The 27,784-nt window shown below is 43.6% G+C and overlaps 1 protein-coding gene across 5 annotated transcripts in view; it reads right to left on the reverse strand.

The window, feature by feature from the left end:
• Positions 1–22,619, reverse strand: part of NUP107 (nucleoporin 107) — a 44,766-nt gene extending 22,147 nt beyond the window's left edge. The window contains exons 1-12 of one of the 5 annotated variants that reach the window (XM_077833169.1): positions 22,502–22,619; positions 17,684–17,769; positions 15,846–15,935; positions 15,318–15,433; positions 13,115–13,250; positions 12,320–12,423; positions 8,567–8,694; positions 8,203–8,251; positions 5,911–5,982; positions 5,272–5,360; positions 4,005–4,083; positions 470–583 (exon numbers count right to left, since the gene is read on the reverse strand). In XM_077833169.1, the coding sequence (XP_077689295.1) occupies positions 470–583; positions 4,005–4,083; positions 5,272–5,360; positions 5,911–5,982; positions 8,203–8,251; positions 8,567–8,694; positions 12,320–12,423; positions 13,115–13,250; positions 15,318–15,433; positions 15,846–15,935; positions 17,684–17,769; positions 22,502–22,509 (1,071 nt within the window). In that variant the 5' untranslated portion in view covers positions 22,510–22,619. Of the gene's footprint in view, positions 1–469; positions 584–4,004; positions 4,084–5,271; positions 5,361–5,910; positions 5,983–8,202; positions 8,252–8,566; positions 8,695–12,319; positions 12,424–13,114; positions 13,251–15,257; positions 15,434–15,845; positions 15,995–16,182; positions 17,553–17,683; positions 17,770–22,501 lie in introns of those variants that run through there. The other 4 variants (XM_077833161.1, XM_077833178.1, XM_077833184.1 and 1 more) reach the window with 4 other exon arrangements.
• Positions 22,620–27,784: the final 5,165 nt, after the last annotated feature.

Genomic DNA, 27,784 nt, shown 5'->3' on the forward strand with positions numbered 1-27,784 from the left:
TGCTATTTTTCAAATTTGTACAGCACTAATACGTGAAAAAGGAGGTACACGTGATAATTTAATGGTTTTGAAAGGCCCAGTTTACAAACTCTTTCAGATGTTCTAACTGTATCATACAGCACTAAGCAGTAAGTACTAAGTCACTTTAGCACCAAGCAGTGCTACTAACGTGCTGGCCTGACAACCCTAAGTCCAATTTATCTACCATAATGCCTGCTCTCAACTCAAAGTTGCACTGGTTTAACTAAAGGCATGATTTTAAATTCAGTGTGTGGACACTCATATCAGTTAAAACCTGCTTTATAGCAGTTTAGCTAACTTGTGACATCAGCACTTGTAATCGGATGAAAACTAAACTGATATAAGCGTGTCCATACAGAAGTTTGTACTGGTTGAACTAAATCAGTTTTTAAAACGTTTGAACAAGTCTGAAGGAAAGGGAAGGACACTACAGGTTTCTGTGTCTTACCTCATCCGTCATCCCAGCTCTGATAAGAGTGAAAAGGTATTTGAGTAACCTGGCATCATCTTCTCGATCCAAATCATCGAGTGGCATTTTCTGTCTCACGGGGGCATCTGGGTCCTACAAGAAAAAAAGAAAAAGAAAAAAGGTACGATGAATCCTCCATCCCCTACACTGCAGACATTTCCCTCTGTATGCATGTCTCAAAGGTTCTCAATGATAGTAAATCCATCGGTACTCACTTTCTCATGTTGACAACAGTCTGACTAGTCTGCCTAAAAACTGGCATTACATTCCTATTCACCTCCCCAGTCACTGAGCCCGAGAGATTACTGTGCATCAATTTCAATCCTTTCGCCTTCCCAAAAGCCCTGTCTTCTCGCTCCTTTCCCCACAAACATTTTCCCCTTGTAATCTACCTCTCCGGATAGCAGACTTTTTCCTTTCCTTCCTTTACCTGTGAGTTCTTTGAGAAGGCCGTTTACAACTGTTACATTGACTTCCTCTCTTCTCACTTTCTTGTGGATCCACTCCAGCCTATTTTCGGCTTTCTTCAAAACGTTTAAACTGCTCTTAATGCCACTAACCACCTCCTCCTGACCAATTCTCAAAGCCTATGCTCATCTTTCTTGACATTTCCTCTGCATTTGATACAGCTGATTACTCCTCCTTCCTGGACAGTCCTCCCTTGGTTTTCAATATACAAGAAATAATAATAGGAGGAAACCAGACGAGGATGGTAGCACCCAGAGCTCCAAACAGAATTGGGGTTTCATTGTGCTACGTGAAGGAGTACTTGTGGCACCTTAGAGACTAACAAATTTATTTGAGCATAAGCTTTTGTGAAAGTGTGCCCTGACCTAGAGAGCTTACAAATAGTGCTGCACATCCAATTCAAACAAACATTTTGTCCTTACTTTTAGGTCTCTGCATCACACAGCCCAAATCTAAATTTGACATGGCCTTCTTTCATATTCCCCACTGTTTTTCTCCACTCTTCCTGTCAAGATTCCTTCCCACTCTGAACTCTAGGGTACAGATGTGGGGACCTGCATGAATACCTCCTAAGCTTACTTTCATCAGCTTAGGTGAAAACTTCCCCAAGGTACAAACTATTTTACCCTTTGCCCTTGGACTTCCACTGCCACCACCAAACATCTGACCGGGTTTATTTTATTAGGAAAGAGCCCGTTTGGAAACGTCTTTCCCCCCCAAAAGCCTCCCAACCTTTGCATCCCACTTCCTGGGGAAGGTTTGATAAAAATCCTCACCAATTTGCATACGTGACCACAGACCCAAACTCTTGGATCTTAAGAACAATGAAAAAAAACATTCAGTTCTTGAAAAGAAGAATTTTAATAGAAGTAACAATAAGAAGAATCACGTCTGTAAAATCAGGATGGTAAATACCTTACAGGGTAATTAGATTCAAAACATAGAGAATCCCTCTAGGCAAAACCTTAAGTTACAAAAAGACACACAGACAGGAATAGCCATTCTATTCAGCACAGCTTATTTTCTCAGCCCTTTAAAGAAATCATAATCTAACGCATATCTAGCTAGATTACTTACTAAGTTCTAAGACTCCATTCCTGTTCTGTCCCCGGCAAAAGCATCACACAGACAGACAGAGAGAGATTTGTTTTCTACCTCCCCCCAGCTTTTGAAAGTATCTTGTCTCCTCATTGGTCATTTTGGTCAGGTGCCAGCGAGGTTATCCTAGCTTCTTAACCCTTTACAGGTGAAAGGATTTTTCCTCTGGCCAGGAGGGATTTTAAAGCTGTTTACCCTTCCCTTTATATTTATGACACTTCCAATCACATCATCCTTGATACAGTAACTCCTCCCTTAACATTGTAGTTATGTTCCTGAAAAATGCGACTTTAAGCGAAATGATGTTAAGCGAATCCAATTTCCCCATAAGAATTAATGTAAATAGGGGGGGTTAGGTTCCAGGAAAAAAATTTTCACCAGACAAAAATCTATTTTTTTTTTATATATATATATATATATATATATATATATATATATATATATATACACATATACATATACATATACACACACACACAGTATAAGTTTTAAACAAAATTTAATACTGTACACAGCAATGATGATTGTGAAGCTTGGCTGAGGTGGTGAAGTTAGAGGGTGGAAGAGGGTAGGATATTTCCCAGGGAACACCCTACTGCTAAATGAACTAGCATTCGGCTGAGCCCTCAAGGGTTAACATACTGTTGTTAATGTAGCCTCACACTCTACAAGGCAGCATGACTGGAATGGCAGAGAGAGACACACACACGCTGCATGCGTGTGTGCGTGCGTGTGTGTGAGAGAGAGAGAGAGAGAGAGAGAAGCTTAAAGTACATTGCATGTTTAGATCAGGAAGTTCAGACAGCAGCTGCGGCCAGCAAGCTCCCTCCGTCCTGAGCCCTGTCATGTCCCGCCCCCACTCTATGGAGAAGTGATAAGCGGGGGGCAGGAGCAGGGGGAGGGGGACACCCTGACATTAGGCCCCTCTCCCTCCCCCCCACGCATAGCAAGCGGAAGGCTCCTGGGAGCAGCACATGGCAGTGGGGGGAGAGACAGCTGAACTGCTGGCAATTGATAGCCTACTGGACGGCTGCCGAACAGGGAACTTTTGGGAGCGGGGAGCTGATGGGGGGCTGCCAGTCCACTCTGGTTCCAAGCCCCCACCAGCTAGCTCCAACGGGCTGCTCTTCCTGCAAGCAGTGGGCAAAGCACGAGCTTTGCACAACTTTATACGAGCATGTTCTCTAATTGATCAGCAACGAAACAACATTAACCAGGACGACTTTAAGTGAGGAGTTACTGTACCCTGTTTATTACCTTGCTCCATGAGCATCTGTCCCTTACATTTGGCATGCCCTCCCCAAATCTGTTTAATCAAGCTAACCTTTGTCACACAAATTATTCTTGTAAGGTTTTTGGAAGTGAGGTTTTAAGCGAAGGGGCAAAGGTAACTAAAATTAAAAAATGGATTTTAAAAAGTGAATGAGAAAGGCACTTGCACAACACAATAGTTTGAGTAACCATGTTATTTTATTGCCACTTGTCCTTAATCCACCCCATCCTCCTTTACCCTTATTGATTTATGATTTTCACATGTAGGGTCAAGTTAAATCAAGATTATTTGCTCTTCTGGGTAGGGATAGTGTTTGTTCTGAAGCACCTAACATTTTGGGCACTTGAAAAAAAAATACCAATAAAGACACTCACCTCAATGAATAGCTAAGAAGTACTTCTGCTGAAAAAAGGGGAAGGTGGAAAGAAAAACAAAATCCATGATGGACTAAAGTCAGATGCCCAGAACAATAAAGATAGTGTACATAATTTCCCCAGACGTTCAGGGCTGCTATCATGAAAATGAAAAAAATTTACTACAGGAGTTTTTCCATTTTTAAGACAGAACTCCTGAACTTTTGGGGAAGTTGTGTTGGGTAGGAAAAAAATACTAATTACCCCAAAAATCCAATTTACACCTACTATGAAGCCAAACCTCATTTTAAATTATACTTACTAGTTCAGTTACCAGGGGACGAGTACTTCCAATGTATGTGCTGAACTGTCGCTGCTTCAAAATATGTAGAGTGTTCTCCCTAAAAGCAATGAGAAATGTTCTTTTTAAAGAGACATTTAAGATATCAAATGTTTTTTTTCCAAAATGGCACATCAAAACAAACTGATGGGTACTTTGATTCTTCACAAGATGGGTTCTCAGTGTATCAATTTCTACAGTTTACCGAGGCCTGCCAGCTATGATATTGTTGTATAAATATAATTCAGCTAAAAACATGAAAGTAGACCACCAACTGATATATGATCAAATCCACCGAAAGTTGTTTCATTCATCCAAATAAGGGAATCATTTCAGTGTGGTAAACTAGATTGTATTTTAAAATTCTAAATTCTAAAGTCAGGCTTGCACACTCAATTCACTTCAGCATTCCCAAACTTATCATTAGCCTTTCAAGTCTGATTTAAAATCCATGGTGGGATTTGGTATTTTCTGACCTGAACCCATTGCTGAGAATGAATATGACAAAAACTATTGTTGTCAAGGTGTTACAGACTCAGTAACAGCGACAAGGACTTGAGCAAAGAAATAATAAGGTGCAAGTGAAGGGACAGATCATTGTATTAACACACACAAATGTGATCTAATTCATCCATCTTAAATAATAAAATGACTACCAGGTGGCTAACTATTAATTATTTCTATTGTGGTGGTACCTAATGACCTCAAACAGTGATTACAGTACTATTACTCTAGGCATTGAATAAACTACACAGACAGTCCCTTGGCAGAGAAAAATTACAATCTAGGATTTTGGCAATTGAATAAATAGACAAAAGGGGTAGAACAAGGCAGCAATAAAGGCAGGTGTGTTTGCATAAATTAGCAAGCACAGTGGTGTCAGTAACCTAGCCACTGTAGACAAATCAATTCTGGTCTGTTACGTATATTACTCACAAAAATAAGTAAAAGTGAAGTTAATGATTTGCCTCTAGGTTAAATTAAAACCACTCACACTATACCACTTTTGTTTTCCCTAAAGAAATGCACTGAATTCTCTTCTTTTGGAAAGTCACCATGTCAACAGTTGACCAAAAAACTCTAAGAATTAAAAAAGAATGAAAGGCGTTGCCAGCTTTTTAAAAGCTAACATTAAGTTGTTAAAACAGCTCTATCAACCAGTTTGCTTTAATACTTGTAGGAAGCATGCAGTGTACATAATACAAGAGAAAACGTCTGCATGACCCTTAATGATGATTCAATTACTCACCAATATACAGATTTTGCATAGAACTCAATGTTGTCAGAGAAATCTCCAATTTCATCCTTGGCAATGCTCTCTAACCAATCTACCACCAGCTGGAATATAAAATTAAGCTGTTTTTTAAAACACGCCCGTTACAACTATAATACCAGCCTCCCAGCCCAATCCTGGCCTATTCATTATCTGTGTATCCTAAGATGTACATATATGTCCAGATCACTGCACCCTCATTTCCTAAGTAACCAAGCATGACTGACTGCATGTTCAATCCCAGCTTTTGTTAGCCATTTCTGTTACACTACTGATTAGCAGCTTATTCTGCTCCATATGTTGGCTAGTAAAGGATATGCCAGATGAGGATAGCTCTCAAGATTCCTAATCCTCTGCCCTTTTCATATTAACTTCAAGTATCTGGCCTCCATCAGTGCAGAAACTAAGCAACTTTTGCCGTCACAAAAAGAACCATACATACAATCCCTAATGAGGTTATATAACCAAGGACACCCATTTTAGAGAAATATATAGTGCTAGAAGCAGTTTAATACTCTACATAGCATTTGTTATAGTTTATAATGGAGTATAAACAAATATTTAAAGCTTGTTAGCTTATCTACTCCCAAATCTTTCTCCATCTTTAAATCATACCTGGCTTTGTCGAACCAATGAGTCTTTCTGAAACAAGATGCCTACAGCCGTCTTTTCGCTAGCATTTAGAACCTATTTAAGAAAGAGCTTTTATTTTTTTATTAAAAAATAAACTTAGGTGTCAGAATGTAAATGGCAAAAACAAGAGAATTCAGGGAAGACAAATTAATATCATATCCACTGACCTTCTACAAGTTTTATATTGGTAGCTTAGAAAAAAATAATGCATTATATCAAGATAGAAAAGATATACTTTCATATACTGTAAAATAAAATTACATCTAAACCAATGATGAGCTGCCAAAATCTTAACAACCGGTTCCCTATAAAAAAGTTCTGATTTAAGGGATGTGCCCCAGTATGTATTTTTTGTACCAACAGGGTTACCATACATCCATATTTTCCCGGAAGGAATTTTTAAAATTTAAAAATTCCTCCCGGATGGCGATTTAAGAACCAAAAAGCCTGACCTGTCCGGGAAAATACAGGTGTGTGTTAACCCTGCCTAAAGTTCTTTTTTAAAAGATGGGCCTGAACTAGAAATGAGCTCCGTTTCACATGTGTGGGTCCCTGCCACTCCCTGGGGGTGTGCTAGGGTGACCAGATGTCCCGATTTTATAGGGACAGTCCCAATTTTGGGGTCTTTTTCTTATATAGGCTCCTATTACCCCCCACCCCCATCTTGATTTTTCACACTTGGCTGTCTGGTCACCCTAGGGTGTGCACATGTGTGGGTCCCAGCTGCTCCATGCCCCCCTCATTGAAGCAGGTGTGCAGGGTTACTGCCCTGGGAACTGCAGGGCACCAGTGGACGTGGGGCCAGCTGCAGACAGGGGCGTGGGGCTGGCTGCGGGTAGGGCAGGGGGTGCGGCAGGGGCTGGTGCGGGCAGAAGGTGCGGGGGTGGCTGGAGGCAGGGGCTGGCTGCGGGCATGGGGGTGGGTGCTCATGGGGAGAGCAGCTCAGAGCAGTCCGAGCAGCAGAAGGCAGCCCAGGCCCAGCAGAGCAGCCGGGGACCCACCAGGGAGCAGCGGGAGCCCCAGGGGCAGGGGTCGGGAGAGCAGCAGCAGCACCAGGGCTTGTGCCCAGGGCCAGGCAGCAGCTCACGTGGCTCCCGCAGCACAACGCCCCCAGTGGCCAGAGGAGGAATTACATCACTTCCCGGCCGGAGCCCATCAAAGCCTCAGCGCCCCCTGCAGGGAAGCGGGTTAACAACCCATTCACGAGAACTGGTGCCAACCGGTTCCAGCTCACCACTGCATCTAAACATGAGATTGCAGAATCAGTCCATAGGTGACATGTTACAAATTAGATAACAGTAGAAGATACTGGTATACTTTGGATCCCAGTCAGGTTATTTGAGTATTTATTTTAGATTTATACAAAAATAAAAATGGGTGCTAACTCAAGGTTTTAAGTGCCCTTGCCATAAGTTACAAAATGAAAAAATGGTCAGCTCAACTCAACATTCCCCCTTTCCCAGACAGATCTAATTCCCATTAAACCCTCACCAAAAGCAGGAGAAGAGGCTCTTGCTAAAACCTGGAGGACTTTTAAGGGGGAGGGTGGAGCAGGGTGAAGGGGGTTGATTTTTGGTAGAGTTAAATTTAGAAATATTGATAGGCCTCTCCTCCTTAACTAAAGCAGTATTAGTTGGAGATATTTTATGACAAAGACTATGTAGTTTGAATTTTACAAAAGAAAAGTTACTCCCCTTAGTGTTTACCAGCACAGGCTGCAAACATTGTTTTGTAATAAAAAGAGCAAAGAGAGACATAGACCAAGAAAGCTTTTCAAAACTCTTCAGTCTGCCTTCATAAGAGAAATCAAGATGACAAGATGCTAAACATCCCAAGGCCTCCTATATCATTCAATTATTTGAAGATGGAACAAAATTCTCAACTCTTGACTATCCAATAGAAACACCATTATCTGCAAACACCCTGGAGCTTAAGAGAAATGGACAGATAACCACTTAGAACAAACTTCCCATCTTTATATGGAGTGGTTACAGAGATGCAATTTAATCATATTTTAAACCAATTCCTGTGTTACTAATATTCAGAAATGAACATTTAATCTGAATAACTTTTAATAATTTATGCAGTTAGGTCTTATTTATCTCATCTTAGACAATGAAAATCGAATCAGTTTAATTTTTGTTTACATTCATTTTTACTTTCAAGTTCTGAGTGGTACAATATTTGGGTTGCAAACAATGAAGACAAGTGTATTTAGATTTAAAAGTTGTCCCTTAAACAAAATAAAAGGGCTCACTATAGCATGAAGCTTACCGCAATTTCAAACATTGTTTCGTCTTCTAGGGCAGACTGTATTCTATCTCTAGAGACAAAAGTACAAAGTTTTATTAATGCTTAATATGAAAAAATATTGAAATTTTATGCTTCTCCCACTGTAAGTCTTCCCTACAAATACAAATGAAATGAAGAAGCCACTCACTGATCTGTCTAGCATTCATGTTTAATACCTATGCAATGACAAGTCAATTTTGACTCTTATGAACATTTATGCAGCATGTTTACACTAAACAAAGCTGCTTAACTATTTTTCCATGCAGAATATAAATCCGGTAGTCTATACATCCAAGTTACTAACTCACTGCAAAAGTAAAACCGACATACTTTTCAAAAAAATTACCTGTAAAGTGAGGACAGTAGTCTCCAAGTTACCATCTCTTGCTTGAGAAGCCACAGAACACTGGCAGTCTTTGAAAACTTCTGCTGTCCAGGAGTCGCTCGGTAAACTATTTTTCCCAGTATATTCACCTGATGTAAGTAATTATATACAACACATTATCCATTTTCTATTGCGTTTCAAGCCATTAAGGTAATGTTTGCATTACCCCGAGTACTCTCTGTTACCTAAGACAGGTGCTTGCTCTAGGATCTTTTCAGTTCTTTAGTTGGGAGCAGAAACACTAAGGCTACGGCTACACTGTAGAGCTTGCTGCTGTAGCACTAGTAGGGCAGATGCTCTAGGCCGACAGCAGAGAGCTCTCCCGCCGTGAGCAGCAGCAGTTATAATCGGCAGGAGAAGCTCTCCCACCAACATAGCACTGTCCACACTGGAGATAAGGTCGGTGTAATTTACATCACTCGGGGGCGGCTTAGTCACACCCCTGAGCAACATATCTTGGGTCGGGATAAGATGTAGGGTGTACATGGCCTAAGCCTACCCCCAACTGCCTGAACAATTGAAAATTGTCAGTTCTAAGCATCAGAACTCATTAACTGAAGGGAAACGTATTAAGTCCCTCTTATGAGCTGCGTAAAACACTTATGGGGACACACGTAAAATAAGACCTAATAGAATCTGCCTAGAAACGTGTGCGTGTAGACAAGAACAGAGGCAAAAAAAAAAAAAAAAGCAAGGAAGCCAAGTGCTAACCCGTGAGCACAGTGTGACTGCGGGAAAAGCTAAAGAGCATTTTTGGGTCTCATGGTCGCTAGAAAGAGGTTTGGGGCTGTAAGCTAAAAAACTGCTTCTTTTGCTTTTGGTTCATCCTGTATTTATAGGAGCAAGACTTTGTATACTCCTTGTAAATAAACAAAACTGCATCATGGAGAATATCAGACTCCATCAATTTTTACCTCTACCTGGACCACCACTGGGCCCTGACATTTGACTACACACTTGGGTAGAAAAGGGGCAATACTGGTGTCAAAAGCAGGATCCAGTTTCTAAAGCCCTACATGGATACAAAATTTATATCCGTGGATGAGGATATAAAAATCAGTATCCTCAAAGCTTCAGGGCTCTACTGGGAATGCAACAGTGAAAGCAGCAGCATGTCAGGCCGCTGCTCCCAGGAGCTAGTGCCCCATGCTGGTAGCAACTCTGGCATGGCTGTACCACTCTCAGCTCTGCCCACTAGCAGCTGTCCCTGGTCATGCTAGTGTGTGAGAGCAGCTCATACGCCCCCGGACAGGAGACGCTGGCCACTGCGTGGAAGGGACTTGTGTCTGGGGGCTTACGAGCCGCTCACACACATTATAATGACCAGGGACAGATGCTGGAGAGCCTGGTGCCTGCCCCAGTGGGTGGGGTGGGGGCAGTACAGCAATGCCAGAGGAGCTGCCAGCGCAGGGTGCTGGCTCCTCGGAGTGGCGTCCCGACATGCTGCTGCTTTCGCTGCTGCAGTTCCTGGTAGAGCCCTGCAGCTTCACAGATACTGATTTACATCCGTAGATATGAATTTTGTATCCATGCAGGGTTCTACCAGTTTCCAAAAAGAAATTGTGAGCTGGTCTTCCTGTTGAACCAAGATGGAGCATGAGGGAATGACTCCATGGGAGGCTTATGTGGCTCACTTCAACATTATATATCAAAAGAATAGCTGGTAAGAGGGAAAGAAAGGAGAATTACTAGCAGCCAACTTGAGTGCTCAAGCTCTGATTGTGCAGAACTTAATCCCAGAAAACAGTTATCCAGAACTGGTACAAGCCCTTGACATGCAGTTTGGAGTTCGCCATCAAGCTGAGCAGGCCAGGGCACAGATAAGAGCTAGGACAGGGAAAGAAGAAACCCCACCTGACCTAGAAGAGGACCAGCAGGGACTTGTGATCTTGGCATACCAAGACACCAATGAGGCCTTCCAGGACAAGTTGATGGATGGACCAGTTGATAGATGCAGCTGGACTTGGACTTCCGGATCAAGTGAAATTCCCACAGAACTTGAATCTTTCCTTGCAGCAGTGCATGATAAGAGGAAACAACCACTAGCAAGGAAGATAGAAGCTGATCACCATGTGTCTTGTAATCATGGCTCTGTGAAAGAGGGGATTCTAATCTGGTTCATGATCTTAGTGAACAACTATAAACACTGATAAATTTGATTTGTAAAAGAAGGTAAACTGGCAATGACAAAAAAATTAAAGGAAACAGTTCAGTTAAATGCTGGTAATGTGTTAAAACTGGCCACAAAAAAGAAAAAAAACAAAAAAAAAGGTTTGCTATAAATTTAAACACAGGGCAAGACAGACTGTTGAAGTGTCTAGTGAAAGCCTCTCATTGTTCAGGAAATAGGAGTCAACACCAAGCTGACGGGAATAAACCTTCATGGAGGGCAAGTTTTTGGTTAAATATGGGCAGTTACACAAACAATAACTGGAGTCCGGCTAGCATGCATAATGGGATCCATAAATCAAGCACAGCGGTGACTGATGCTGGCTAAAACAAAGTTATTAAACCAGACGTTTTTAAAAGGCTAGGGAATCAGGGATCCAACACTGAACCACCTAACTGGTCTTAATGGAGACAGTGATGGGGGCAAGGGCACCCATCCAAAAACTGGACTTTGGAACTTGAACAAGAAGTCTTGGTGGCAGAAACAGTGGATGAGCTAATAATTGGCTTGGATTTCATTAGGGCAAGTAACGGTAACTGTGTCATCATGCCAGGAAAGGTGTCTTACAAATTCCCTTTCACGATATGGCCCAGGTCAGACAAAAGGCTTGTAAGGCAATTGTTTTGCAGTGACTGAATTGTCCTGCCTCTAGCGGGTAGAAATCATTTTAACAGCTGTATCAGCTGTTCCCAAACTGTGGGTGACAACCCCCCCTCAGCAAGTAGGGGGAGGGGGAGTGGAGTTGGGTGAAACCTGGTTACAGGTGGAGTTAAAACCTCATTCAAACTGATGTGTTAACGCACCCTTCCCTTAAGATAGCTCTCAGAAACATTTATGGGGACATACCTAAAATAAGGCCTAATAGAATTCGCCCAGAAACTAGCACCAGGTGGATAGTGGGGGCACTCCACTGGGTGTTGTGAACAGGTGTGTGAGAACACAGAAAGTGAGAACAGACAAGAACAGAGGCGCAAAGGCAAAAAAAGCAAGGAAGCCAAGCACTAGCCATGAACACTGACGCAGGGAAACACAACCTAGATGGACCTACTATGAGGTGGATACATAACTGGTTGGAAAACCATTCCCAGAGAAGTTATGAGTGATTCACAGTCAAGCTGGAAGGGCATACTGAATGCTCTTCTCTGGACTTTCTCCAATTTGTCCACATCTTTCCTGAAATGTGGTGCCCAGAACTGGACACAGTACTCCAGTTGAGGCCTAATCAGTGTGGAGCAGAGCTAAAGAATTACTTCTTGTGTCTTGCTCACAATACTCCTGCTGATACATCCCAGAAAGTTTGCTTTTTTTTTTTTCGGGGGGGGGGGGGGGGGAGAGAGGTAAGTGTTACACTGTTGACCCTCATTTAGCAGGACTTTGTACATTACTTGTAAATAAATAAAATGCCCAACGCCTTCCAACTGTAACATCCAACGGGCCCCAAAATTTGATTAGCAGTTCTGGTCGGAAACGAGAAACAAACATAGTTTCAGCAACACAATCTCTTACGAAAGGAAATACAACTTGAAATTCTTACAATAATTTACCTGGTTATTACAAGTATTCTCATACTCTTCTACAAGTTCAAAAACAGTAGTTGAAGTGTGCTTCAAAAACGAATGCAGAAAATCTGAGTACATACTCATAGTAGCTAGAACATATTAAAAAAGAATGTCATGATAGCATGCCATACTTTGTGAAAAACTGAAAACAGAAAGAAATTCTCCTGATGACAAATGTGTATTTGACATTTTCAAGGACTACACAAAGCTCTATTTTTCAATAAAATCTCACTTGCAGCTCTTCTTTGGTGCAGTCATGATGAAAATAAAATGCAGACACTTACATGAATTATGTGCACCCTGCAGAATGTCATGCAAATTTACCATTGCAACTAAGGAAGTGAACTACATAAAAGATAGATTCTCAGTGTTACAGATCTTAAGTTACACAGCAATTATACCACAACTTTTGCTATAGACCTGGTTGTACGAGAAAGCTTTAAAGATACACCAAAAGAGCCTAGCGCCGTAAGATGCAGCTATTTTACACCTTACATCTCTAGAACTGACAGACTATTTGTGACTCCATGTTCTAAGGAACTCTCTTTTCCCTCAGTAATGATTAACAGGTTTCCTGAAGGCAACTTCAATCACAAGAAAGTTCACAAAGTATTGTCTCCAGCCAGCAAGTAGAAGGAAGGGGGCGGGGGGGAAGAGGAGGTCAGGCAAGGATATTCTGGAAAAACATTACAATAGGGAAGTGGAACATACATCTAAGAATTGCACAAAATAATTATTGTTTCATTTTAATTTTGTTGTGAAAGCTCAAAGTCATCTCACCAGCTTCTCCAGGATCATCCTCACGCAACAGAACAGCGCTCATGGTGACATCCTCTGTCACACTGCACAGGTCTAGGTTTGTGAACATTCCTGTATGCTGAGGTGTGAGTGCAGCTGTCCAATTGCTGTCATCCAACTAAAACACAACACAGAACAACACAGGGAAAAATAAAAGCAATTTTACAGTCAGGAGCTTTAAAGCTTCTTCATTCTATGATTATTTCTTATGGATACAAACAGAGTAGCTCTAGAAATTAAAAACTACTCAGCTTTTAGATATGACAGATTTGCCTCTAAAAAGGTAGAAGTCTGGATGTACATGATTTTCTAATCTAATGAGAAGGATGCAAAATTTCACTCACTCTTAAAATACGTATCCTACTCTCTCCCTAAACCTTATTATGTCAAACCCTAACTTGGACTGAAGTTTTAAGTTGTCCAAAGTGGGTGAAAAGCAGCAGAATAATTTTAACCTACAAGCAACTTAAGACAGCTGTGTGGGTGGGTGGGTGGGTGGGTGTGTGTCACAGAACAGAGCCAAAAAGTGTCATAAAAAACAGTTTGAATTAAAACTGTTCATTGGAGTTTTCAAAGCTTCAGGTAAGGTTACAAGATAGAACAGCAACAAAATGAAAGAAAGTGTACAAACTAGGGGTGCCGATTAATCAGTTAATTCACGCAACTAACTAAAAAAATATTAATCGCGATTAAAAAATTAATCATGATTAATTGCATTTTAATCACACTTAAATAGAATACGAATTTAAATTTATTACATATTGTTGGATGTTTTTCTACATTTTCAAATATATTGATTTCAGTTATAACAGAATACAAAGTGTACATTGCTCACTTTATATTATTTTTATTACAAATATTTGCACTGTAAAAATGTTAAACAAAAATAGTTTTTTAATAATATTTTGCAACAGTGGCTGCAATTAATCACGATTAATCTTTTTAATCGCTTGACAGCCCCAGTACAAACATGGACTAAGGAAAATACTTAAGTTTGATGGGACTTTTGGTTATTTCTGGGGGAACATGTGGTAACTTACCCAGATGAGCACAGCAGCAAGCCGGCTGAGAGTGACAGAGACTGGAGCTATCACCACCTCACCACAATGACAAGCTTCCTAATAATCATCACTATGACTACCATCACCAACACTACATGCTAGGTCCCAGTGATTTGCCATTTGGTTTTTATCCTGACCCTGAGGGATATTCTCACTGAACCAGTGAGGTCAGGGAATCGGACATCATCATCTTCATGGCAGTATGTTAAGCACCTCCTGAAATGTGAATATAGGTCCTTGCTATTCTCCAACCTGTTTTTCAAATTCCACTCCCACATTATTCCTCCTGCTTCTCTTCTATCTTTGCCTTTTTGCCTTCTAGCCATATGTGGAGGGAGGGATGAGACTTACTAGTTTTAAGTTTGAAGGACAGACTAAATAATTTAGAAGACTGTTGTCTCATTTTTAAGAGACTTTGGCAAGTGGGAACTTATGCTTCAGTCACTTTCAGTTGGGCGTACTGAAAGTTTTCCCAGACTGATCTGATATAATCAGTTTAATTCACTGACTACAGTCAATCCCTCTCTTCCTTTAATAGTTTAGTTGTAAATATGAAACATGTTTTGACAAGAGAAGTTTATGTATCCAAAACATTTAGGGTTGTTTTGTTTAAAAAAAAACTTTATATGTTGTGTGTTTAATTAAATTCTAATCATCCTAATGCAGCTTGATACAAATCATGAGCAAAAAGATAATAATAAATAAGCAATATTACCATTTTCTAACATTAAAAATGTACAATTAATAGGAATCTGAAAATATTAAGCAATATAATTGCTTAATAAATGTGTACAGTATATTGGTATTTTGCTCCTACATAGCAGAAAGATGTACCAACTCCAGTGTAAAGGCTCTATTTAGTTATAAAGCAACAAGTTTTAATGGTTACATTAACCATTTTGAGAAAGCACCTTTCTTTAGAATATAACAAATACAAATAGAAAAGTTGATTAAAATTGAGGATTTAAATTGAGGTTTTCAACTTGGTGATTTAAATAGCTCTGGTTAAAAGCAAACCACCCTGCTTACTTCAAAACGTATGTGAACACAGTAAGCACTTCTACCTTTTCATAAGATTCATATGAGCGAAGAAGGGAGAACAACATGCCCTATAATCTTCATACCGTAGACAGATGGCCAAAGAATCCAGGAGTATGCGTAAATTGAGGCGATTTCCCTCCTGTTCCCAGGATGGTCGACATATCTAGCTGCTTTGTGGAACCTCGTGTTTGTGGAGTAACTGAAAAGCAAAACAATATTTTTCTACAAAGAAAGTTTAAGGCTATGGAGCTCTGTTACCAAAAAAATCAGTAACCGAGATTGTAAATATACTTATGAAGTCCTACATTCAGTTAACTAAGGAAGGAGCTAAACTGTTTCTCTCTCAAAGTTTAGGTAACATTATCTTTACTATTATTATTTGGGCTTTATCAGCATGCCTGCTGCTACACAAAAAGAAACATTGTCTCAGCCCTAACAAACTTTAAGACAATTACAGAATAAAGTGTTTGAGGTAAAATAGAATAGTGAGAAATAAAAATATAGAAAACAAAACATTTAGTGTTTGTGTAATCACGAACTACAATTTATTATACATGGAAGTGGAGAAGGAAAGCAGGGAGGGGGGAGAAACAAAACAAAAAACAACTTACAAAACTGGCGAAGCAATGACCCTGGAGTTCGGGGAACTATCTGGCCTCTTGATATTCCATTACCAAGACTGTCATCCAGGGATGCAAGAACTGGTGGACACGTTAAGAAAATGTGCCCTAAACTTCATCTCAGGTCCACTACAAAATTACTGAGAGTGATTTATATTATAAATGAACCATCTCTGCTAATAACATCTTTAGAAATCCTTAAGATACCATAAGGAATGTACATCTAGTCCAGTACAATTAACAAGGCTAAGAGATAGTCCCTGTTAGATAAGCTTGAAATATTTACCACAGACTTAATAACTAGAGGACTACGGTTAAGCCTACTAACCTGAGGTAGATACTGAAGATGAGTGTGCGGATGGAGGGAGACTCATGGTGAGGGGTCTAGGAGAAACCCTCTGCGAAGTATTCCAGACCCACTGCTGCTGGAATCAAGGAGGGTATTAGTATTACATCAGCCTTTGGCTAGAACGTATCTGCTTAATCTGAAGTTCCACCCCCCACAGAAAGAAAAAAGGAGCTTTCTACATCTGCTCTCTAGTCACCTAAGCCTGCTAGTTGCTTTGGAGAAGGTGGGGAAGAAGAATTCTCTACTCCTCTACCTTTTCTTCAATTTGTTTTGTGGTTCCTCCTACTCAATACATAACTCCAGTGTGTGATTCCTTCTAGATTTGCCAAGCAGCATGAAACTCACATGATTCCTGTCAATTTCCCTACTGGTTTCCCTGTTGTTCTTCAAAATTCTGAGAAGGGCCAGCATCTTGTTAGTTTTATTCTGTAGTTGCTTAGGAGAGCTACCAGCAACAGCAGACATGCTGGACTCCTTTGCTCTCAGTTTCAGGAAAATATTACTGCATTAATTCACATACAGAAAATTGTTCTCTCAACCATAAAAACTATTTTTGAAAGCAAACCCTTACATTCTTCAGAAAAGGATATCTTATGCCCATATACACTCTTGCATAAGCTTCCCATCTATCATGTATAAATTAATTATTCAATCACTGATCTAAGTATATTATGAAAATAACCTAGAATATATTTTGAAGTTTAAAACGAACTTAACAGAGGAGCTAGGGGAACTCTACAAGACAAAACAACTTATTGCAAAACTGTACTCCGATAAATATACAATTGTCTTTCAATTTAGCCCTAAAGAATCACTTGGAAAAGTTCTGCTAAACAGGCAAGGTGGTGTAGTATGCTGCTAAATACACAATAATATTCATTTTCCAAATGAAACTAACCTGGATTTTCTAGTTTCACTAAGAGTTCTTAAAAGGGAGACTTAACTGAGAACCAAGTCAAATTAAAAATAAAACAAAACGTGGAGTCAAGATGTTCCAGGAGCTTCAAACACCCCAAGCCACCCAACCAATCTTGATGCTTGTAAAACAATCACATTTTTATATTTTTTAAAATATCTCCTTTTTCCTCTATGAAAACCTCCGGCGAACAATAGGAAAAACTGAAGGGGAAACAGTGAAACACAAATTGCTGTTAGGTGCACAAGCAAATTAACTGAAAGAGTAAAAAAGTTTTCCCCAAACTCTTTCAGTTATAGACAGAAGTTACTTTTAAAACAGTAGGTATAAAGATCTCAGAAATTAGATTTTTAACGTACACTTCAATGTAACTTGTGAATTCAAATGTGTATAAAATTAAAGGAATATGTTTTACAACACTCTTCAACTGACAAGAATTCAATTTTTGGAAAGCCTTCATTTACTATACTCAGAACCATGAAAAGTTAACTGCTGCATTCAGCAATCACAATTTTTATACCCTTTAAAACAGGCAGAAAAAAAACTTTGACAGGAAAAGGATACTAGAAACTCTTTTTTTAGAGCTCTGTTTCCGAGTAGGCCTGATCACATCTACATCTTGTGGGGATGACATCTCTCCAAATTCATTCCTACAAAACAGGAATATAGTTGCTATAAACAAACACATTCAGATTACATTTCCCAAAAGGTTGCGAAGAGTAGCCAGTAACTGTATGGCACTAACTCAAAAATCCAATTAAAAAGAAAAACTAATATCAAAAAAAGAAACTTAAAAACTGGAACTCCAAATACTGATATCTATCCAGCAACAGACTTTACTTAAAAAATTCTAGTGGAGCACGTGGTTCTCATAATGCTGTTGAGGCTGCAGCGTTAAAGCCAGGGTGGTCAAACTTACTGACTGGCATATGCGGCTCGGACAATCTTCACAAGTCTGAGAGCCAAGGCACACCTGCTGGGGCTCAGGGGTTCAGCCCTGCAGGCAAGGGGATCTCAGGGCTTCAGCCCCATAGGAGGTGCTTGTCAGGGTTTGGGGTTTCAGCCAGATGGGAGGCGCCTGTTTGGGCACAACATTTCAGCCACACGGTGGGGTGGTGGGGCTTCCGCCCTGTGGGGACAGAGGTCTCAGGGCTTGAGCTCTGGGAGGTGCCTGCCGGAGCTCTCTATACACAGCTAACACCTGGGAGCTAAAGGGAGGGGCCAATGAGGATAAGAAGTGGGCATGCCTGGGGGGGGGGACATGACTGGAGCTGTAGGGGGGGCTGACCCTTTAAATTGTACCCCTCCACTTCAGAGGCAGATTAAGTTTTTACAGGGCTCTGGGCCAGAGCAAGTGGGGGCCCTTCCCCACCCCTTCCACCTGCAGTCCACCCGCCTCTCCCCTCCAGTACTCCTGTCAGGGAAATAGGGTCAAGGTACAGGGGTTTGCCCCACCCAGCATTCCTGCTGGGGACCAGGGGAAGCCCCCATGCCCCAACAACAGCACCAGGCAGGCGGGCAGAGCAGGTCAAGCTCCCCTGGGCCCCGACCCCGTTCCCTGGCAGGAGCACCACACAGGTGGGCGGAGCGGGTCAGGAAACGGGGCCCCCAATTAGCCAGGGCCCCTGAGCACAGGCCCCATTGGCCCAGTATTTAATCCACCAATACCCCACTCTCAGCAGGCACCAGTCGTCTCTGGCAAGCACCTAGCCCTGCCACTTCACTGTAGGACAAAAGCCCCAAGCTCCCTCCCACAGTCTGGCAAGCAGAGAATGGGGGCGTTCCATAAGTCACACTTTAACTGTAAAAGATCAGCATAGGGCTTGCGAGCCACAGTTTGGCCACTCCTGGTTTAAGCCATTAGCCAGAGTACTTTGAGAAAGTTGTGCAAAAAGCTTTAACATGGCACATTTATGCAAAGAATTTTTAAAATCTATTTCTTACGCAAATGTTCTATATAATAGAGAAGCTACAGATTGAATACTAAAGTAACTTTAATTGTTTTAGACTGTTTCCTCTTCAAATGAATATATAATTTTTTCTTAAACTCTACAAGTCAGAAATTGAAACTAAGACCTGGTCTGCACTATGAAATTATTTGTGTGGATTATTTACACCGCTGTGCAACATAGTTATATCAACCTAAGGGCCGGTGTACACAGCACTATGTCAGCAGGACAGCTTCTCACACCAACATAACTACCACCTCTCGAAGAGGTGGAATTATTAAGCCAAGGGAGAGCAGCAGCCATGTCGCTAAAAATTTGTAGTGTAGACCTGCCCTAAGCTGCACTGAACCCTCTCTCTAATACTATTATAGGCAGATGTAGTCTCTTTTATAGTCAAAATTAGACTGGCTATCCTCAGCAAAACTGAACAAATTTGCCTGATTACAAATCTTGCTGATCTTACAGTACAGCAATTTTTTCTGGGTCAATTTAAGCAAATCAGATGTGTTCAAGAACTAGGAAGTTTAAAATAAAAAAATAGTGAAGTGATCTGACTTCTGGTATGTTTTCCTAGATATTTTGGTTCAGCATACGTCCAAGAAGTTGACCAGTGTTTTGGGGAGAGAATGATTTAGATTCCACTTTCAGTAGAAATCTTGTACAGTGCTTAACTCTACATATTTCAGGTTTCAGAGTAACAGCCGTGTTAGTCTGTATTCGCAAAAAGAAAAGGAGTACTTGTGGCACCTTAGAGACTAACCAATTTATTTGAGCATGAGCTTTCGTGAGCTACAGCTCACTTTATCGGATGCATACCGTGGAAATTGCAGCAGATATTACATACACACAGAGATCATAAAACAATACCTCCTCCCACCCCACTGTCCTGCTGGTAATAGCTTATCTAAAGTGATCATCAAGTTGGGCCATTTCTAGCACAAATCCAGGTTTTCTCACCCTCCACCCCCCTACATACAAACTCACTCTCCTGCTGGTAATAGCCCATCCAAAGTGACAACTCTCTTCACAATGTGCATGATAATCAAGGTGGGCCATGTCCAGCACAAATCCAGGTTCTCTCACCCCCTTACCCCCCTCCAAAAAACACACACACAAACTCACTCTCCTGCTGGTAATAGCTCATCCAAAGTGACCACTCTCCCTACAATGTGCATAATCAAGGTGGGCCATTTCCAGCACAAATTCAGGTTCTCTCACCCCCCCCCCCACCCCCATACACACACAAACTCACTCTCCTGCTGGTAATAGCTCATCCAAAATGACCACTCTCCCTACAATGTGCATGGTAATCAAGGTGGGCCATGTCCAGCACAAATCCAGGCTCTCTCACCCCCCCCCTTCCCCCCCCTCCGGGACACACACACACACACAAACTCACTCTCCTGCTGGCAATAGCTCATCCAAACTGACCACTCTCCAAGTTTAAATCCAAGTTTTCTTTTTAACTCTACATAGGCTCCAAAATATCTCATGTCCATGGGGTTCCTAATCTATGCGGAAATCTGCCAAGGCTACAGAGCCCCAGAAGTCAATTTACATACACTGTGTAGCATGAAGCTTAACAGATTTTACATCCAGAACAGACTACCATCTAGTCCAGGGGAGGGCAAACTTTTTGGCCCGAGAGCCACATTGGGATTGTGAAACTGTATGGAGGACCAGGTAGGGAAGGTTGTGCCTCCCCAATCTGCCCCCTCGCACTTCCCGCCCCCTAATTGCCCCCTCAAAACCCCCCAACCCATCCAACCCCCCGTTCCTTGTCCCCTGACTGCCCCCTCCCAGGACCCCACGCCCCTAACCACCCCCCCAGGACCCCACCCGCTATCTGACCCCCCTGCTCCCTGTCCCCTGACTGCCCCAAACCCTATCCACAACCCCACCCCCTGACAGGCCCCCCGGGATTCCCACATCTATCCAACCTCCCCGATCCCCATCCCCTGATCGCCCACCCCAGAACCTCCTCCCCAACCAACTGCCCCCTGGAACCTCCTGCCCCATAATAAATCCCCTCACTCCCCACCCTCTTACCATGCCACTCAGAGTGGCAGGAGCTCACAGCCGCGTGGCCCAGCCAGAGCCAGCCAGGCCACCCAGAGCGCTGCCGGCGTAGTGAGCTGAGAGTGGGGGAGGGGAGACAGCAGGGCAGGGGGTGGGAGCTAGCCTCCCCAGCCAGGAGCTCAAGGGCCAGGCAGGACAATCTTGTGGACCGGATGTGGCCCACGGGCCATAGTTTGCCCACCTCTCATTTAGTCTGAGGTCTCATACAACATAGGCCCAAGAACCTCATCCCGTAACTTCTATTTGAGCTACGGTATATATTTTAGAAAAATATCCAGTTTTGATGTAAAGACTTCAAGAGATACAGAATCCAGCATGTCCATGGATACATTGTTCTTTTGATTAGTTATCTTATTTTTTGCTGAAGCTAGACAAACTCAGACTTCCAACCCCTGGATATATTGTACCTTTTTCTGACAGATTAAAGACCCATCTATCATCAGATGATTCTTCCCTATATAGATATTTGTAGGACATGATCAAGTCACCTCTTTACCCTCTCCTAGATAAACTAGATTTAACTTCTTTAGCATCTCACTGCAAGGCAGATTTTCCAGGCCTCAGATTATTCTAGTAGCTCCTTTCAGAGTCCCTGATTTGCACAATACAGACCTCAATTCTTGGTCCTAAATGTATGGTGTTGCACAAAACGGGATCCAATGGCTTGAAGTTGAAACCAGACAAATTCAGACTAAAAATATCCCCATTGTTAAAAACGTGCGCAGTAACTGACCATTAGAACAATTTCCCAAGGGTTATGGTGGAATCTGCGCCACTGGAAGATTTAAAAATGAAGACTGGATATTTTCCCAAAAAGATATGCTCTAGTTCAACCGGAGCCACTGGACTTGAGGCAGCAAGTTTTATTTGGGAGAAGTCCTGTGGCCCGGCCCAGGTGACGCAGGAGGTCAGACCAGAGAGCACAACAGCCCTTCCTGGCTGTATAATCTGTTCTGTTCACATGACACCCCGGGGTCAATTTAACTGATCTGCCCCCCACCGTTATTTGCTGCTCCCCCAGCGTTTGCCATCACGCCAGAGAGCCTCCCTGGGAAACCTCCGTTGCAGGGGGCGGGACTGTGAAGAGGCCCCGAGAGCCGGTTCCCGCAACGTTTCGAGGGACAGACCCCCCCCGCCGCTCCCCAGACGCAGACGGCTCCCAGCCAGCAGCCGAGGGGGAAGGGCCGCGCCCGCCCCGGGCTCCCTGCCGCTCGCCAGCTCTCACGGGCTGCAACCCCTCAGGGGAGGCGGGAGGGGCGAGCGCCAGGGCGCGGAGCCCCCCGTGACAGCGGGCGCAGCGCGGCCCGGTTGGGGCCTTCCCTTGCCCCGGGCCCCGCTCGGCTGCCGCGCTCACCTCTCCATGGCGGGGGCCCCGGCCGCCGCTTCGCTCCGGAGTCTCCAGCCGGCCCGGGCGCTTTCCGGAAGCGCGTGGGTTCTTTGAGCCGGAAGTTGAACCAGACCGGGTTTGTCAGGGAAAGGTCGCGCCTGCATTGCGCACGCGCATAGCGGCTGCCCGGGGCTGTGCGCTCGCTTTTGCGCTAAAGCACGGAAGGCGGCGCGAGCGTCCCGGCCTTGCGCGCTCGCGCCGAGGGGGGGTCCGCCCCTCCCCCTCCATCGCCCGCTTCGCGGTCGGGGGGGCTGCACACAGACCCTCCCGGGTGCGCGCGGCCGATGCTGGGGCTGGCGCCGCCCAGCGCCGGGCTCTGCCGCGGGATTCCGCCCCTCGGAGCAGCCTGTGCGCCCCCTGGTGCCCCCTGCTCGCCCGGCCCAGCCCCTGCCCGGGGAGGTGTTAGCTCCGCTCGCCCGCTGGCGCACAAGCGTGTGCCCGCCTTGTCCGTCCTGCTGGCATTTCGCTCATCGCAGCATCCACGCTGCTCGCTCGCCAGGCTGTCCGGCGCCTGCCTCCGCTCGGCGCTTCCCTGCGGAGCGCGACTGACAGCAGTGGCGGCTTCAGGCGCCAAAGCCACCGGAGGCTCGTTAATGTCACCCAGCTGCTGCTTCCTGACCCTGGGGGGAGCACGAGCAGAGGCGCTGGAGCCGTGCCGAGGACGGCAGGGCGTTACCTTTCCACAGGTGGAAGGTTCTTTCCAACCCTAAAGGCATGGAATACTTCGTCTATTAAAAAGAAAAGTTTCAGAAAATTATCACCAGCCTATGTTAGGGAAAGTCTCTTACTCATCACCCACAAGTGGGAGTTAGCAGCCTTTGCCCTCGACTACTTTATGGAAGATTAATGCTGCTTCAAGGAAAATACTCCCCTGCTGAACAGAAATTAATTGGTAATTCTGGCTGACAGGTTCTGCCCACAGCTAGGACAAAGAAGTGGAAAAACCATGAACTATTGCTGGAATTATAATGTATATAGGGGTCTTACTATGAAACTAATTTAACCATAAATTCCTTTATTAAACCCAGAGGCCAAATGTGCTAAACATGCTTTAATAATAACCAATTTACTACATCCAAACAGTAACAAAACAGTTATAAGCATTTGATCAAGATACTTAAAAATGGGCTGACCCCAGTGATTCTTAGACACATATTGGTCAGCTCCAGCTTGGTCAGGCAGGTATCAGCAACGAATCCTTTAAGAGTTTACTTTTAAACGCCTTTTAACAAACAAGTGATGTCATTGCCAATTATCAACACCAGTTAAAAAACAATTTGAGACAGTTCACCCTTCGGTCCAGTTATAAATCTTGTCCAGATTAAAACCCCTTTTCTTTTTACTCCTCAAGGCCATTCCTCCCTATCTTTTCCCCTCCTTCCTGCTGACCAACAGTTTTTCCATTGCACCAGGGTTCACATAGGCCCTAATTTTTGAGGCAACACTGATAAGTGGGGTGGAAAGGGCCATGTTGGTTCCTTCTAAGATACTCTGGCTATGTCTACACTACACACCTTAGCTGTGCTGCTACAGCCGTGCCGCTAAAAGGTGTGCAATATAGCCACTCTTTGTCGGAGGGAGAGAGTGAGGGCCGACAAAGCGCGGTCCGCACCCGCGCTTTTCATCCGTAAAACTTGTATAAACTTGTTCGGGGAAGTGTTTTTTCACACCCCTGAATGACAAAAGTTTTGATGAAAGTGCAGTGTAGACAAAGTCTAAGTCTTATTTAAAACCATCTGCAGTCACCCCTACTGGTCAGAACCCTTCTTCTTAGAAATTTCCCATGATTTCATTAGTTATTTTTTGAACCAGACATTTTCTCTACTTCATTCCTTCTGGCCTTATGACTCTACTTTCAAGGCCTTCCTTTTTCTTGCTAGTCTGGGCCTTTCTTTACAACACACATATTTCCTTACCCAAATTTAAGCTAACTTAATTCTTTCATTTCATATTTATTCTATAACTGTGGTTTCAGACATTTCACTGGAACACACGGCAGTTAATTTCTGTCCTCTCATTCCATAAGTGAGGGCTAGGAGAAAGACTTACCAGTCTATATATTTATAGAGGAGCTCTATTCATTACAGACCATTTCATGAAAGTTACCAGATATTATATTTTCTCAGACCTGTTCAGAATTTAGTGACATCAATCTCCTTCCTTATAGTTTGTTTATAAAAAGACATAAACAGTAGAAAACACCTTGTTTTGTTTATTTTAATTGTCCTAATTGTTGATTCCCTTAAGACAATCCTCCATCCTCATTGGAAAACATGATTTATAATAGAATCAAGAAGAACAGGAGTACTTGTGGCACCTTAGAGACTAACACATGTATTAGAGCATAAGCTTTCAAGAAGCTCAATCTTTTTATCTTGAAGAGTAGGTTAAGGGGTGACTTAATCACAATCTATAAGTACCTACATTGGAAACAAATATTTGATAATGGGCTCTTGAATCTAGCAGATAATGGTATAGCAAGATCCAGTGTCTGGAAATTGAAGCTAGACAAAATAAGGCATACATTTTTAACAGAGTAATTAACCATTGGGACAATTTACCCAGGACTGTCCATCACTGGCGATTTATAAAGATTGGATGTTTTTCGAAGATATATGCTCTATCCCAAACAGGAATTATTTTGGGAAATTCTATGGCTGTGTTATGCAGGAGGTCAGATGAGATGATCACAGTGGTCCATTCTGGCTTTACAGTCTAGGAATCCAATTTACAGGTAGCATATGGGCAGTGGTAGTACCCGTACCATCTTCTCCCCCCGCCCCCAACTGCTCCACCAATGTATCTCAACACCGCAAGGCAAGTCAACATTCAGGAGTATTCAGCCCTTGCCTTTTTGATCAGACTGCTGAGGAGGAATGTAAGAGCCAAGCGTCCATTAAGAATTTGACTGAAACCACCCACCCTTTGCACTTTCATTTAATTGGAATGATACGAATAAATAAGGTGAAACTGTTGGCTTTACAAACTGTTTAAGGCAAACCTACAGCCTGGATTCGGCCCGCTGCTTCATTTCATCCAGCACTGGAGGGAGGAGAGCTGGAGGGAGTAGGGGGCAGGGCCACAGAGAAGGGGCAGCAGGGGGCTGGGCTGGTATAACAAGCCTTGGAGATCTTCTGGACTACAGTCAGAGAGAGTGGGTGGACCCCACAGCACTCTACCAGTGCTTGGGGCTGTACCCCCTGCATGTCCCCTGTTGTGTGCTCCAGGAGGTGAGAGCAGCTTTGCCTCCTGCTTCTCTCGCTTTCTTCAAGTGGATCCTATGGGAGGGTGCTCCTCACTCACCCCTGACCCTCTGGAACTTGCCATGGGGCCATTGCCCTGCAGGCCTGCCCACCTACCCCCAACAGGTCACCTGAGCCAGCTGCACAATATCCAGAGAGTCAGTTTCTGAACCGTGCCCAGGGAACATCTGTATGTGCTCATGCTTCACCCCATCCACTTCCTCACCTTCATGTCCTTTCCGGAGATTGAGTGGTGGGACCTGTTCCCTCCCAAGGAGGGCAAGACACCCCAGTAGGCCAGCCTGTACTCCACTCTGGTCCCACTACCCTCTGGGGGTATTAGTTGGTGGCTCCTCCGCCCAACTGTGAGCACAGGGATGTACCTGGCATGGTTCACAAACTCCCTGGACGCATGTCCCTTCTGCAGTGAGACCCTGGCACACATCTATTTAGGGTGCATCAGATTGCAGCCCCCCCTTCTGACTCCTCCAAAACTTCTTACTATGGTTCTGACTGTACTTTTCTTTTCACCTCCCATCGATGGCACAGGACCTCTTCCTCAACCTTCTCCTGGCACTGGCCAAGATAGGCCATCCATCACACCAGGGGGAGGAAGCTGAACAGAGTGATGCTCTGTGAGTGCGGGATCTATTTCTGATCCTTTATACAATCACACCTCCAGGCAGAGTTCCTCTAGGCAGTGTCTACTGACTCCCTAGACACTTTGAGGAGCAGTGGGTGCTGTTGGGGGTTCTCTGCTCAGTGTTCCCACTCTGGATCTCTGATTTTCAACCTTTTGACTCCACTCCCACTCCTTTTTTTTTCATTTGTTGTCTCTAGAGATCATTTGTTGCCTGGGATCTGTGGTTCCTCACCCTTAATTGAGGGAAAGGCCTTTAGTTTTGGGCAGGCCTAGACTCACCTGTCCTTAGCACTTCAAATAGTACACCCTCTCCAACTTCTTCAACAAATGAGGCAGGGATTCTAGAGACAACAGCCTATTTCATTATACAACCCTGATGCATTCCCTGGGAATTGTCCATTCTGTGCAGTGAAAATGTTCTCCCATCCACCTCTGTCTCCCAGTCTCCTTGCCCAACCAGTCCCAGTCTCATCAGACTTCTTGACCCAATCTACTCCTTTCCCTCCCCTGGTCTGCCTTTTGTCCCCTCTGCATTCAAAACAAACAGCTTCCTCTTCCACTCTCCCTAGCTGCCAGCATAGGGGTTATTGAGAACACAGGGGAAAGAGGCTCCTTGCTTTCAGCTCTAGTGCCTGCCCAGCCACTACAGGGAAAGTCTAGTTTTGCCATTGTAGCCCAGGACTGGCGCATTCTCAGTTGCTCAGAGATAGTATATGCACAGTCTGGTGACAGAGCTGTGAGGAGATAGAGCCTGCTCCATTTGCTTTGTGGGGACAGCACATGCCCACTCTGGCCAGCAGTATGAGTAGTGAGAGGCTCAGGCATGCTCAGTGAGGATAGAATCTTCACAGATTTTTGTCTGTTAAAGCCTCTAATAAGCATCTAAGGGTATGTCTACACTACCCACCGGATCAGAGGGCAGCGATCGATCCAGCAGGGGTTGATTTATCATGTCTAGTCTAGACACGATAAATTGATCCCCGAGTGCTCTCCCGTTGACTCCTGAACTCCACCACCGCGAGAGGGGCAGGCAGAGTTGACGGTGGAGTGGCAGCAGTCGACTCACCATAGTGAAGGCACCGCGGTGAGTAGATCTAAGTAGGTCGACTTCAGCTACGTTATTCACGTAGCTGAAGTTGCATAATTTAAATCGATCCCCCACCCACTGTAGACCAGGGCTAAGGCGGATTGCTTAGTCAAACTCTTGGGGTTTATAATGGGGATGGCAAAAGCCACATCCCAGACCACAAGGCCATCCCTGGTTAAGGTCCTGCTCCAAAGCATGGGGACAGTAATTTTTTTTTTAAAGAAAAAGTTGTTAAAGGTCTTTAAGATGGACAAAACCCTTTCCCCTAGCCTAGTTCT

Source organism: Eretmochelys imbricata, chromosome 1 (genome assembly GCF_965152235.1).
Source record: "Eretmochelys imbricata isolate rEreImb1 chromosome 1, rEreImb1.hap1, whole genome shotgun sequence".
Classification (NCBI taxonomy): Eukaryota; Metazoa; Chordata; order Testudines; family Cheloniidae; genus Eretmochelys; species Eretmochelys imbricata.